This window comes from Polypterus senegalus, chromosome 2 (genome assembly GCF_016835505.1).
Source record: "Polypterus senegalus isolate Bchr_013 chromosome 2, ASM1683550v1, whole genome shotgun sequence".
Taxonomy (NCBI): Eukaryota; Metazoa; Chordata; class Cladistia; order Polypteriformes; family Polypteridae; genus Polypterus; species Polypterus senegalus.
The window spans coordinates 107,115,399-107,130,726 of record NC_053155.1 but is presented as its reverse complement, the minus strand read 5'-3'; the positions used below and the strand labels follow the sequence as shown (position 1 = coordinate 107,130,726).

At 35.3% G+C, this 15,328-nt stretch overlaps 1 protein-coding gene and 1 long non-coding RNA gene across 6 annotated transcripts in view; one reads left to right on the top strand and one right to left on the bottom strand.

Annotated features, from left to right (window-relative positions):
* LOC120523237 overlaps positions 1-15,328 on the bottom strand; it is a 268,628-nt gene that overhangs the window by 85,861 nt on the left and 167,439 nt on the right. The gene's annotated exons all lie outside the window — the stretch shown is intronic.
* The window catches only part of yap1 (Yes1 associated transcriptional regulator), a 133,274-nt gene that overhangs the window by 66,709 nt on the left and 51,237 nt on the right, over positions 1-15,328 (top strand). For all 4 annotated transcript variants that reach the window (XM_039744336.1, XM_039744335.1, XM_039744333.1 and 1 more), the window contains exon 3: positions 14,771-14,883. In XM_039744336.1, coding sequence (XP_039600270.1) covers positions 14,771-14,883 — 113 coding nt within the window. The remainder of the gene's footprint in view (positions 1-14,770; positions 14,884-15,328) is intronic.

Here is a 15,328-nt window from a genome sequence, read left to right as displayed (position 1 = left end):
ATGTTTTAAATACCTGGCTAAAAATGTTCGAAAAATATCAGCATTACAGTCAGCTTTTTAATACATAAACAAGACTTTTTTTTTTTTTTTTTAATGCAATACTTTTTATTTGTGTTGAAATTACTGGGGTAATATAAACAGTTTGTCTTCCTGTACCTCTTAGTGCTGACCACCAGTCTTACCCACATGTTGGTACAGGACCTTTTCGCACTCAACTGTTGTTTACAGGATCCCCGTTCCAATGCGCACTCAATCACCATACAGTAGAACCTCTGGTCACGAACGTTTTCGAACATATACAAATAGGGTTACGATCAAAATTTTGCCAAAATTTTACATCTGTTCATGATCACACGCTCTAGTGGAAAACAGAATCACTGGTGGCCAGTTTCCTTATGCACATTCGTACACGCCAATGATCTCCCATTCTCCGTTTCCCATTTTTTTTTGTTTGCGTATACAGGGCCTAACAAAGCAACTGATGTTGCAAACGGAGTTACAATGTTAACCAAGCAGAGGCCTCAAGTGCTGGAAGAGGTGGACAAACTGTTGCTAGTGTGGTTGAACGAGAAGCAACTTGCAGGGGATAGCATAAGTGAGACGATCATATGCGAGAAAGCCAGGAAGATTCATGGCAATTTGCTGGAAAAAAAATCCTTCTTTGAGTGGTAAAGATGGGGAATTTAAAGCCAGTAGAGGATGGTTTGAAAAGTTTTGCAAGAGAAGTAACATTTAATTTTTTTCCCAGTGCTTAAAACTCATAAAAAAAGTGTTTACAGCGAGCAGTTCGTAAGGGTCTAGCGTGAACTCTTACAATGTTAGTAATGTTTTTTCTGTGTTATTCAATGTTTTTACATTTAGTTTACTATTACACTGTGCATTCTATAGTATAATTAACTATTTTTGTGCTTTAAAAATATATTTTTACATACAGTTTGTACATTCTGGAATGGATCAATTGTATTTACATACAATCTTATGGGGAGATTACGTTCCCCGTAAGAGTTTTGGAACGAATTAGTCGTGACCAGAGGTACCACTGTATACTTAATGACGTACAGGGCTGTTTTTTGTTTTGCTTTGCTATAAATTAATAACCAGACAATCAAAACAATAATGTATCCTATAAAAGCACCAGTTTGAAAGATAGTATATCTTAAAGTTGGAGTCTCAGTGGGAGTCCTGCTTTTTAAGCTTTCTTGAGTTGGAATGCTTGTAGTCAATGACTTTGCAACCCTACATCTGCAGTAGTCATATAAATGTAGTTTCAAATATGATATACAGTATAAACCTGTCATGAACTGTGATTTTTATCACTGAAAAGATTTTCTTTTTCTGTGAAGAACTAGTGTTTTATAAAAACAGTGAAACAAAAATATGCCAAAACGTGTAACTTGAGGACAAACCTTATACACAAATTAACAGAAAACACAAAGCCATGTAAATTACCATGCACAATCTAACAGAAAAAACTCTAAATTGTAGCACTCCTCTGACAAATTTTGGTGGTACCTGTTACAATTACGCTGTCTTAATTTGGATGCCTATAGCTCGGGTGGGAATGTATTCACAAGCTCTTAAAACGCAGCAGGCACTTCAACACAAGACACAAAACTTAATCACATTTTAAGGCAAACCTCTGTTGTTTTTTAAGGCATCCATTAAATTAAAGTCTAGGTTACTGCATTTTTCATTGCATGTATTTTACCTGTGATGTTTTGTTGCTGTGCTTTGTGGTACTTTTTTGTTGTCGCACCACAATCATCTTCAGGGTGATCACTCTTCTTTCATTTTGTAGTGCTTCTACTTTCAAAATGCAGCAGCTTGCTGCCTGATATTTCTTAATGCTGCCGCAACTTGTATTTTATGCCCTTTTTTCGTCATATTTTGCCCCTTTAATTTCAGGATATACTGTTGGTCTTCTGCTTGGGTTGAGACGTAGGGAAGTCAATGCTAAGTTTGGATACCTAGGGAGCTACAGTATATCCAGCCAATATGGTTACCAGCAGATAGTATTAGTGCATACCCAATCATTAGGTAGAACACTTCATTATATTGGATTAGTCTTGGAACATTTTATTAAACACGTAAAGAACATTCAACTGGACTGAAAATTGTACATTCCTGTTGCCAATAGATGTTTTTTCGTTGAGAGAAAACAATACTGAAGTTTCCTTAAGCCTTTTGTTCAGTTGTTCCTCAGGTGTTCTCTTCAAATAAACTGAAGTTTTAGTTTTCTCTTTTCTTTAAAGATTTACCAGAAAATCTTAGAGGAGTTGAAAACCTTGGTCATAGTTAACCCATGAAATAGAAGAAGTTAACAAAAACAACTGATAAAAAAAAAAAAAAATTCAGGCTAAAGTTAGCAGTCTTATTCTGAGCTACTGACTTCTAGACCATGCAGTATTTTATTAGTTTTTGAATGTGTGATGGGCTTACAGAAATAAATGAAATGTATATCTTTAACATGTTCAGATCCAAGGAAACAAGGTTGTTGAGTGTCAGTTTTCAGTAATCTTGTATCTATAATGAAGCAGAAGGGACCCTATTTTGCTTGACAAACATTCTTTGTTTCAATAAATATTACAACAGGATATGAATGCTTCCAAGTTATTTTGTCTTGGAAAAACATTCTGTGTTTAGCAAAAAGAGATGTAAGGTTAATGTGACATAATCCGTAGCCAAAATATTACTCCTACTTTCCAAGGGCTTGCAAACAGTAAGAAAAAAAAGAGCCCTTAGTGTTTTTTGTTCCTTCCCACCACTTCCCCCACAACTCTGTAGAAACCTCTGAGTGATAGATAAGAAAAAAGAAATATAACAGACCAGCATCATCCTAAACCCAGTTCTTTCAACAAAGTCTAGTGCCCTCATATTTTTATGGTAGAAAGCTGAAAATGCATCACAGAGCAGGATAAGGCAGTAGGTGATTTCACTGCATGTATCAACTTACCTGTTGAGACCATATTTAAAGAAGAAAAAAAAAAAAAAGGTTCAAGAACTCCCTAGCCTGTGACTGTGTTCCAGTCTGGGTACAACTGTTAATGTGTGTGTCTGGTGGTTTAATTACAAAGGCCCAGAAAATTGTTAACAGATGCCTGCTGATGACTGTGTCATAGGTGATGCCCATTTTGCAGGGGGCTTTACAAAAGAAAACAGTGGATGGGATCTTTTATTCTCAAAATCTGTTGCCCTAATACTATATTTTATGTGAACCAAACCAGCACATTTGTTTGGAAAAATCAGTTAAGAGGTCAGCGTAATTTTTCAATGTATTGCATTGTTAACTCATAGTTCTGAGGAATGTGAACCTCAAGTAGAGTTGACAGACAGACTCACGCTGCTCTTTGATGTGTCTGGCATGTATGAATTTTTCCTCAAGAGTTGTTTATTTGTTCACCACTATTATTTTTTTCTGTAATGTTTGAAATGGTGTTCTTTACCTTTTATTTTAATTTGAAATTTTGTGGGTGTTTTTTTTTTTTTTTGCTGAAATTTCAAAATATCCTTTTCTGAATTGCTCTTGCTGGTGGTTGTTTCATAAAGGAGGCAGTTAGTTTATAATAGATCTCTGACAATTTCATCATTCTCATTTAACAATGCGAAACACAACCAATTGAGTTATCTTTTATTAGTGAATGAATGCTCTGCAAACAGTAGTACTGCTTCATTAAAAGCGAGTATTATTTTGTGTTCTAGTATCTTCTGAATGAGGAAATTAAGAAAAAAGTAAGCTCTCGAAACTAAGCAACTGCAATACTACAGGTTCAGAGTCCAATGATTCATTTTAAAACACTGCAACAAAATGTTCCAAGGAGAAAAGGACTTAAAGTTTCACATCTGCCACACAAAGCACCAGGACACTTTCCATGTACAGTACTTGACTGGACAACACAACATTCTTTAAAGCTTTGTCTTGAAATACCGAATATTCTTGAAAATCAGCAATCCATCCTGCTTCTCGAAGGGTACTGTGACAAGCTGATGACACTCTTTCTCTTGTTAGAATTTTATGGAGTTTGGCACTTTTGTTGGGTGTGGGGGTTGGCTGGTCATTTCCGGCAGCATGGTGTTATCTTAACTTGATCATATTTACAATTATTTGAGCATAATAATCAAAACGAACATTAAATAGAGCAGTTTTACACAGCAGTAAGTAAATTCAAAGTGAAAAGGACCACCCAGTTATAAAATGAGACATTGATGGCCACCTGAGTTTCTAGTGCCTTATTGTTCACAATGCAAATTTTAATCAGCTTCATTTTTGACATATATTCTATCCCTGCCTGGCTATTTTTATTTAAATTTTGTACCATCCAGAGAAATCCTGGATGTATTAGAAAGGAGAAAAAAAAATTATTTATTTTTTTTCATTTTTAAAATTTAAACTCACTGTGAATCTTATTCATGGAGTTTAATCCTGAGTGTGCAAAAGTTTTCTTGGGAGACTTGGATTTTCCTTCTCCATTCAAAAACCCGCTGTTAAGTTGATTGATGGACTCTTATTAGCCTGGTGTAAGTTGGAATGGCTGTGTGTGCGCGAGAGAGTCGATTAGTGTCTTAGCCAGGCGGATTCCTGCCTTGCACAACTTGTTGCCTGAATAGACTCAGGGATGGGGTCTGTATGACTCAGGTCACCAATAGAGAAAGTGGAAGGATGGATGAATCCTTTTGTTTCTAGATTGTGCATTGCATTTAATTATAACTATCGTCTTTCCTTTTGGAATGGATATTTTTGTGCAACTGCTTTGAAAGTGATTAGTCTGAGTTGTGTAAGTTTTCATCTTTGTTTAGGCACTGATTTAATGTTGTTTGCCTTGTTACTCTTTCCTAACAAGGTTAGAACACCACATTACATTAAAAAAAGATGAATTACTATTTGAGTTTTGATAGGTGTTTTGAAGGTGCATTATTTGCCTCAGCAGAAATTTCGTCACAAGATTTCCGGAGCTTAATTACACATTAGCTCATAACTATGGTCTGTCTTGTTTGCCAAAAAAAGCTGAAGACTTGTCATCCGCTTCAATGCTGTGACACATTTAAACTGAGTTCTGTTTTCGAGCGACTTTAACTCACTTCTGTATTCTGTCTTTCTTTCGAGTACTTTCCACTTTCCCATCTGAATGCAAACTTTTTTTTTTCTGGTTTTAAATGTAGGAGTGGTGAATTTGAAAAAAAGAAAAAAAAAAGGCCTTTCGTCAGTGACGTTACAAGGTTTTTTTGTATCCATTTTTGGCTGGCATCTTCTTATTTCTTACCCCCTTTTCCCCCACCCCCTTTACTTTTTTTTTTTTTTGGGACTTCCCTCCCCCTCTTATGAACTTAATAAAGGGGCCTCACTTGTTTGGATGACAGCCATTTTCCCCAGGGTGTGCAACGGGGATTTGGCAGCTCCTTTGATCAGCAAAGCAAAACAAGCAAGGCTTGAAAGCAAATGAGTGGCTTTTGTGTGGATGAAAGTGCTGACTCAGGGCCCATCCAATGAGCTCTCAGAGTATAGATGGAACACAGAAAGCCAACTAGAGTTTTGTGCCAGGGGATTAGGCAGAAACAAAATGCCCTGCCATTACTTTGTGTTGGTATTTATATTTTAAAGTCTGCACTAAGAAAACAGTGAATATTCATGCTTTGAATCATTTATATAAAAAAAAGTGCTCAATTTTTTGTGACAAATGTTTATTGTTGACACAGATAATGTGTATGAGAGTTTAAATAATGCTGTTTAAATTGATAATATGATTTCTTAATTAAATGTAAGAAAACAATATGATCACCTTTTAGCTGGTTTCAGGTCTTTGCTTTACATACTTAACAATGACATTAAATGTGTATGTATACAGTAGCTGGGCAAATATATCTATATATTATATATCTATTTCTATATGAGATATATAGATATAGATATATAGATATATAGATATATAGATATAGATATATAGAGATATATAGATATATATAATATATAGATATATAGATATATATATAATCTATAGAGATATATATATATATATATATATATAGATATATATAGATATAGATATAGATATAGATATATAGATATAGATATAGATATAGATATAGATATAGATATATAGATATATATATATATATATAGATATATATATATATATATAGATATATATATATATCTCTATCTATCTCTATATTTCAGTTTATATCTATATCTTTCATTTTTTATATGCTTAATATAACAACTTAAAATGTCCCAGGCACTGAACTAAAATAAATTACATAAAATACTAATTAAAAACATTAAACACACTTAATTATTTCAGAGGACTTGAAGGGGCTTGCTTCCCATTTAATTAGATTGTCACTTTTTTAAGAAGCAATGCTGAGAAGGTGGATTTTGAGTCTGGGGCACCTTATAACTGAAATGTGATGATAAGCTAACAGTGTGAATTAGTGTGTGCTGTGTGAGCTCGACAGAAATGTGTTGTATAGCAAATGACTCGGGATAAATAGAGTGTTTTTTTCTCTGGAAAACAGTACCAAATGTTTTACAGCTTGCAGTGTAAATTTGTAGAATTTTAGCTGATTTAAGCTCAATGTGGCCTGACCATGTAGTCAACAACTGTGTTGCGGTTTTTATTTCAGTTTAATGACATCATTGAATATGCCTCAAAGTGGTAGTGTTGACTAAAATCTATTAAAATTGATAAAAATGTGTCGCAAATACAGTATTTATCAAAAAATTTTGCAATGATTTTGTAATAAACATACAATGTTGTCAAATGGTACTGTTATTAGTAGAGAATTAATGTCGGTCAAAGTTCTCTCAAAGTCTTACACAACAATAACAGTACACCAACAAACCATGAAAAATGACTTTGGGAAAGTATGTCTTACATGAAAGCATGTCTTAAATACAGTGGTGATGGTGAATGGTTACGAGGTGAAGCTGTCGATTTTTAATCATTTTTGCCGAGCATTCATGAATAAGGAAGTTATAATGCTATGCTGGCCAAATGTGTTAACTGATTTGGAGAATATGAAAAACAAAGTTAACTACTACACTTTTACTGTACAAGTAATCATTTTGTGCATATTTAATTTATTTAATCTTTTTGCTTTAATTCTTTGGTACACTTCAATTGAGATACTGCACAAATTTATTTGTTTCTCATTCTGTAACGAGACCTTAACAAAGACTTATTTTGGTCTTCATAACATTATCAAAGCATCAGTAAAGAGTTTATTCATCTATACAAAGTGACCTCATAGCAAACTTTCACTTTGGAGTGGTCTGAGGTGGCTTAACTAAGACACATTTCTCTTGATATAACATGTCATATTTAGAAATACTTTTACCATCATGTCAATGTGCCATACTGCACAGAGATGAATAACCTATCTACTGTTTTTGTTATTTATATGTGTTATCTAACTGTTACCATTTGACAACCCTGAATGGTTATGATAACCAAAAAGAAGCCTTTGTTAAGGTCTTGTTGTATAAAAGAGAGATACTGTAGTTGCATTGTTGCAGTACCTAAACTAAAGTGTTACCCACTCTGTTTTCAACCAAATTCACAGTTAGAAATGAAAGGCATTTGATCCATTATAAAACTTTATTAAAAGTAGCCAAGACTTTACTTTTAAAAAATAAATATTTATTAATCTCTCATGCTAGAAATGTGTATATTTGGCCCTATATGCTTTTCAAATTTAGTATTGGAGCAGGTGTAAAAGTTAGTAACATTAACTTTTTCAGTGATCACAGTTGTTGGAGGTCTGTGCATCCAAAAGGTCACAGCTAATGTAGGCACAACTTGGAGGGTATTTTGAGGTGACATCCCCTGTAAGACGTGAGGCTACAATGTGTCATCACAGTTCGTCACAGCTTGAGAGTCAGGTCTGCTTTCTTTACTATTTTCAGAATTTACATTTCATTAGAATTACGTGAAGTGTTTCTTTTTTGTTTAAGTGTATGGAGAAAAAAGAGAAATGGCAAATATAAAAATAATACAAATGCAAAAACAATATTTTACTTGATCTCTTTCTGTTAATATGATATGACAAAATGATTTCCTTGCACAGCAAGGAATTACTTTCAGAATCACCAGTTCCAAATAAATCTGAAGGGGAGCTGTGCAGTTTAAACAAACAGTATTTCTTTTTTTTAAGTTATTCCAAGTAACTTGAACATCTAATTTTTGATTGTGCAAAAGGATACCTTTAGTTACCCTCAGATTACTGTTGACTTTTTGAGCTTCTCATTGTCAGTGGGTGGGCTGAAATCTAGGGACTTTTTATTTATTCTGATCCCCTGCACTGAATGAATTATTTATTTGCTTAGTCCTTTCTAACTGGAGGAGCCATTCACTCGATGAACCCAGAAAAAGAAATTTGTATCTGATTGGTTATTGGCAGAAGAGCTAACTTTGTGCTGGCAGCAAAAACACAGTGAACTGTAGTGTTTTGGGTGGACACTGAGCATTGGGAATCTTCATTGTCCTGCACAGTTAGCTTAATGTATGTATAGCACAGTTCAGTTATTTTACCATGCAGATTAGTGAGAACAGATCTCTCAAATTTCTTTTAAGGACCATTGAAACAATTTTACCTTCATATTTAAATCTTATGTTATATTTCAAGTCTCTCATTGGTATTGTGAAAAAGCTCTTAAACTTAGCAACGTTTTGCTGCAGAGCTGCAACTGAAGGCATATTTTCTGGAAAAAAATCAAAGTCCTTTGTTTCCCTTGTCGTATCTTGTGGAAAGACGGCATTGTTTTATATTCTGTGCTCTCGGAAAGTTGTACCCATTCCCTTCTGTAGTCCGTGAATAATTTATATGGCTACTTTCACAGAGTGTTTCATCATAAGCTTTATCCTGCAGTTGATTTATTTCACTATAATGATGTTCGTAATCAAAGACGTTTTTGAGTAGAAATACATTTTTTCAACAATGATACAAAAAGCCATGACCTTATTGTTAGCTTACTTACCAATGCACTCCTTCAAAGCTGGACATGGATTTGGTACACAGAAGTGCTAAAGCCACCAGTTAAAGATTTCTCTATATTAAGCTGGAAGAGATGCCCTTGGAGTGTTTCAAGTAAAATGGACATTTCTATGAGGATAAGACTTTGAAAGTCTTATCCTCCACAATTAAAGATGCCAATCCCACGTATATAATATATACAGTGCATGTTTATTGTAGGTATGAAGCCATGTCCAGACTAACAGATTTTGTTTTCTCCCCCCATCACTGTTTGAAATGTCAGTACTCTTCCCAGTTCTGCAAGCAATCTTGCCCTGGTAAAGTTTTATTGTGTGTAAATGTACCAGTTCTCTCTGAGTTTTTGTTGTTCGTTTTAGTTTTTTTTTTTTTTTTTTTTTTTTTTGTGCTTCTACCCCCAGTTTCATAAATCCTAAATCTGTTCATAAAGAAATATGCATTGGTAGTTTGTATTTCACAAGACTCTTTGAAACTCCTCATCGCGCTTTATAGCTTGACTGTGAAAGAATTCATTTGAGGATTGTTTTCTCCAGTCCTTTGTTTAAAGATGAGATCATTTCTCTGCTCAACTTGCTCTTTTACTGTTCCAGCTTTGGAGTTCTATCTGGATTACTATAAATGGTCTGCTGTGTTTTATTTTTAGTAGCTCATGTTTGCTCTAGTGCCCTAAATGTAAAAACTCTGCCCAGTTTGCCCTTCCCCAGGTGTTGCAAATTCAGTTGATAAGACAAATGAGTTTTAGAAAGCTTGCATTAGGCGAATGTGGGTAATAAGCTGGGTATTCATATCTACAGACGTGGAGAGATGTAACTGAAGACTCTTTGCAAAGCTCACGCTGACGTCATTTGAAAGCCCTGGTGTTTATTTTCCTGATTGCATTTCTGGGAAGTGGGACATCCCACTAAGTGCGGCCTAGAAATATGAATAGATACGCTCTGAACTTTCTTTTTTCAGCCATTTCGGGTTAACTCTTATTGTGCTGGATCTTATTATAGTTGCTGGTGCTTTCACTTTATTCATCTGTTTGTTTTGGAAACCTGTTGAAGCCAGGATTACAGCTGCTGATGTTTCATAGCACATTTTGAGTTTACTTTATTCATGCGCATTTTTACACAATACCAATAAACTATTTTAGTCTGCTCTGAAATGTAGCATTCCAGCGTTGCACCAGTTCTTCAAGGTGTTACATGCAAGCTCAAATATACCTAAAATATTCATATAAAAAATAACAATAGAAGAAAAGCTAAGACATGTTTTATTTATTTATTTATACTGTAAATTTATACATTTATTTATATATTGGTCAGCTACTTGTATATGCCATAGATTCATAGCCATAAGTGAATAGGTTTTTATTGTGTTTGGATATTGATTTCTACCAACAATGTGAAATATAGGCCACTTAGTTTCAAAAATGAAATTTTTTTTTGCTCCCAGGACAGTATTTGCACACAGTTGGAACATTTTTTCAATGCATCCTATAGTCTTTTGGCTTTTTTGAATTTGTGGTTTGTGCGGAAAAGTTTTTTGCTGCAAAGTTAGGTTGATTTTTAAAGGTAAAAATAATTTTCTGCCAAATTGCCTACACTCCCTCATCTTCCTATTAAACGTAAAGATGTGTTCTAGAAATAATCTGTATAGAAAAGTGAAAAAATAGTGCATAGTGTAATTTTTTTTTCTATGCTGGCTGAATGTTTTCTGATTTATTTTCCCACTTTCTCCCAGAGCTCTTAGTTATCTTGCATTTGAAGTGTTTCCCCCATTCAGTCTACCAGTCATTTTATATCATTAACAGACCATTATTGTGTGAAAGGTGGTAAAGACATCCAGTACAACATACACTTGGTTATCAATAGGTTAGGAGCATGCACTGATACAGCACGTTGCCGCACCCACCACGTGACAGACCACCTCAGGATCCCAAATTAGAACCCAAGCACAGGGTGACACCTCAGAACCACACTAGTTCAAATGGAGTGGAACAGTGTGAGGTTTTCTGCAGTGAATGGAGTGACAATCCTACTAACAAACCCCCAAGTTCCCCCTGTAAGTTAGAGGACCTGCTTGCATGGCTGGATGCAGATTAACGTCATACCCAGGGCTGAGTAATTGCATTTTAAGGGTCTTGCTCAAGGGCCCAACAGAATGGAATCACTTCTGGAATTTACGGGATTCGAACATTCAATTGCCGCTGCAGATCCCTGGGCCAGGGATATCAATACCTGTATCTTTTTTCATATCTTAAAGCACTGGCTTATAATTATTACTTGGTGGCTTCAAGGTTTTTGGCCATAGCTTGAAATTTTGACAGCCTGTGATAAGATGGCATTTTGTAAGTAGCTGTATTTATTCATGACAAACGGCTTACTGCAATATCAATGCAAAGTTATTGGCAACTAACAGGAAAAACATCAGTCATTACATTTATTGACTGTGAACTTGTCTGCTCAAACTGTGCTGATCTCTCGGACAATCTCCATTAGCATCTGCTTACTTGTTCAATAGTGCATTGTCTGCAGTTACAGTATGATGCTGCCACCAAGTGAATAGTCCGCTACATTGGAAGGGTAGGTGCACCTAATCAGGTTGCCATTTAGTGATCTCAAGATAACTTTCTCAAAAATGTTTAATCCATTGCAGGGTCACAGAGACTGGAGCCTGTCCGGGCTGCACAGAGCACAAGACAGGAGCCTGATATGGGCAGGCTGTTAATCCACCCACATCCACACTCACATTTGGCCAGTTTGGAAGTGCCAGTTAGCCTAAAATATGTCTTTGGGTATGTGGTAGGAGTCTCCACACAAACACAAAGAGAACTTGTACCCTCTGTGTGGACAATAAATAGCTGTGAGAATTGAACCCTAACAGTGGCACCAGCTTGCAGCCTATAATGAATATGCATTACATTTTTGTTTGCTATTTTTTTTAAGGTGGAAATAATAAGTGTATATGCGGAAATTATGCTTATAGTAGTGCATTTTTTGCCTTTTTTTCTTTCCTATAATCGTGAATATTGTCATTTTGCAATTAAAATAAATCATGGGCAGGCCAAACAGTAGAACAATTGTTAGCTCAGCTACTTCAACGATCCAGTATCCTGGATTTGAATCCTGCCTTGTCCCTGTGTCTGTATGGCATGTCTTTTTGGAACTCCTGCAGTTTTCCTCCCACATCCATAAAGACATGTAGAGTAGGTAATTGCTGACTCTAAATTGACCCTGCATGACTGCAATTGTTAAGGAAGTTAGAGAATGTTATGAAATAAATCTTGGGCATTAGCACCAAATGAAATAACAGTGTAAGGCTTAAATAAAGGTAAAAATATTAAGATATGACATGCTTAAACATATCAGTCAAGTTGTATTTAATATTAATGTTTAGCTTAATGGCTTTGTTTTGCTTATTTTTTTAATAGTACTACCTTTCCAGAATTGCTGTGCTGCTTTAAATATACCTGAAGTCTGCCTTTAAATAGTGGCTCAGTCACTCTGCATAGTGTTTATAAAAATCTTCCTTTGATTTTTTTTTTTCTTTTTCCTCTACCACATCCCAAAATCTTAGCGTATTAAATTAATTGGTGACTGTAAATTGACCCAATGCCTTTGATTATATACCTCCACCAATTCTGACACCCTGCCTGATTGAGATCTGAAATGATGTTTAGTGACACCATAAAGCCTCCTGCAGAGGCTGTTCTGAAATTGAAGTGTGTGTCCCATGGAAGTATTTGTGTTTGGCCAGGGAAAGAGAAAACTGCCTTACTAATAGTGTGTTTTTATGGATGCAGACATTTTCAACAATGTTCACAGCTAATTGCTTTGTAAGGTATCTGAGCTGCCCTTAATCCAGTTCAATATCAACACTTTTGAATTATAAAAGCAAGACAAAGAAGGCAAACCTGCAGTAGCCAGAATAGTACAATTTTGTTTTTTTTATAGTAGAGATCCATGCAGGTAACATGCGTAACTTACTGTACATTATTGGTTACATCACCCAAGTCGGTCAGTGAGTCAGTCATTATCCAACCCGCTATATCCTAACACAGGGTCACGGGGGTCTGCTGGAGCCAATCCCAGTCAACACAGGGCACAAGGCAGGAACAAGCCCCAGGCAGGGCGCCAGCCCACCGCAGGGCACACACTCACACACATACACCCACACACCAAGCACACACTAGGGACAATTTAGAATCGCCAATGCACCTAACCTGCATGTCTTTGGACTGTGGGAGGAAACCAGAGTACCTGGAGGAAACCCACGTAGACCTGGGGAGAACATGCAAACTCCACGCAAGGAGGACCCAGGAAGAGAACCCAGGTCTCCTTACTGTGAGGCATCAGCGCTACCACTGTGCCACCATGCTGCCCCACATCACTTAAGATGACAATATAAACTTTGTGGAGTTAGATTAGTAAGACAATGTCCTAGAAAATGGCAGGGGATTTTTTTTTTTTTTTGTTTTGTTATTTTACAATCAGTTATTGACTAATCCTCACTAGATAGCTTACTCCCATGCTCACTTCTAATCTTTCCCTTTTTGATGGGTCTCCTGATTTAAACTGGGACATATAACTTCTTGCACAAAGAGTAAAGAGTCTCTAGATCTGCTCTTTGTAAGCAGATCTAATAGTGTAAGATAGTGGGTGAAAAATTATACAAAGATGCAGAGCAAGTGAAGACACAATCTGAAATAAGATGGGAAATAGAACAATTCACTATTTGTGGAAAAAGACAAGTTGCAATGACAGAAGAGTTACGCAGAAGTCATTGTGAAGAGCAAAGTCAAGGCCAAACAAGGGCTGTAGATGCTAAAAGAGACTCAGACACTTGAAACTAAAAAAAATACATAAAATAATATGACTACAATTTGGGTTATAAAATTCAACAGAGAAATTTTGATCTGATCAAATTAGATTGACTGGGTACTCCTACTCCTGTAATTGCCGTTCACTTGCTCTGAATTAGCAGTCCAACTGAACTTTTGACTGCAAAAACTCTCCTGTTTTGTTCCATTAAATAGTATACAGCCATGAAGTAACATTCTTCTCTTGCACAATGGGTGTTTATCATTTTCTTGCAGGTTAATAATTTGTAACAAGAATATTTTAAAGTGTTGCTCGGGTTAGTCGTTATTCAGTTGTTGGATTTGGTTACTCTGCAAATAATTACAACAAATGCAGTTGAACACATCGCTAGAAAAAAGACTAGTAAAAGATTACACTGTAACAAAGTAATTGTTATTGTGACTTTTAGCCCAAATTGGAAGATTTCAAGGATTGTTAGTTTAAACTAAATATCATGTACAATATTTAATCTTCCAGTATTTATGCTCACTTAATATTTTTTGTCCCTTTTAATGATATGTCAATACCGGTCCTATTATAATACTTTGAGGTTTGATTGTTTTTTTTTTGTTTTTTTTTTATTGATCTAACTAGAGCCTGACAGCCTAGTACACTTTTTCATATTGCAAAATATATATATATATATATATATATATATATATATATATATATATATATATATATATATATATATATATATATATATATATATATATATATATATATATATATATATGTATATATATGTATATATATGTATATATATATATGTATATGTATGTGATACCTTGCAATAAGAATGGGTCGCAATGCACACTGTACACGCTGACGCCCATGTATGTTCACTTGTTGTTTTCAAATACTGTGTGGTTCGCTTTGCTTTGCCTGCAGTGTGGTATTCACATTTTCTTTGTTCTTTTTCCCCCTTTTATGATCTTTAGTCATTTGGATCAGACAACAACCTGGCAAGATCCAAGGAAAGCAATGCTGTCTCATGTTGCTCCTCCAGCTAGCCCTGTCCCAGTACAGCAGAATATTATAAACTCTGCCACAGGTAAGTTGGACCATCATGACTAAAATATACTTAAGCTGATGGTAAAGCAGAATGACTGTCAACTGTAAAGATGGTTTTGAGCTTATCGTGGTGCAATTAAATGCACATTTAATGTTAAAATTTGTTAAATTTGAGGTGTCTGACAACATATTTTGTCTTATCTTCCTTTTTTATTTATTTATTTATTTATTTTTTTATGGAAAACTGCAGATACTCTTTTCTTTGGTTTGTTTAGAACTATATGCTTTACACTGGAAGAACTGGTCATTTGGCTATATCCTAATTGTGATTAATTCACTTATATATCGAAATATGATTGCAGAGAACCATTCTCTTTTGGAACAGACTTGAAGCTTTGTATTCACACATCACTAGGACCAGCTCATCTCAGATGGGAATGCTTAAAGACATTGAGTCAGCCACCACCACCACCTTGGCAAAACCT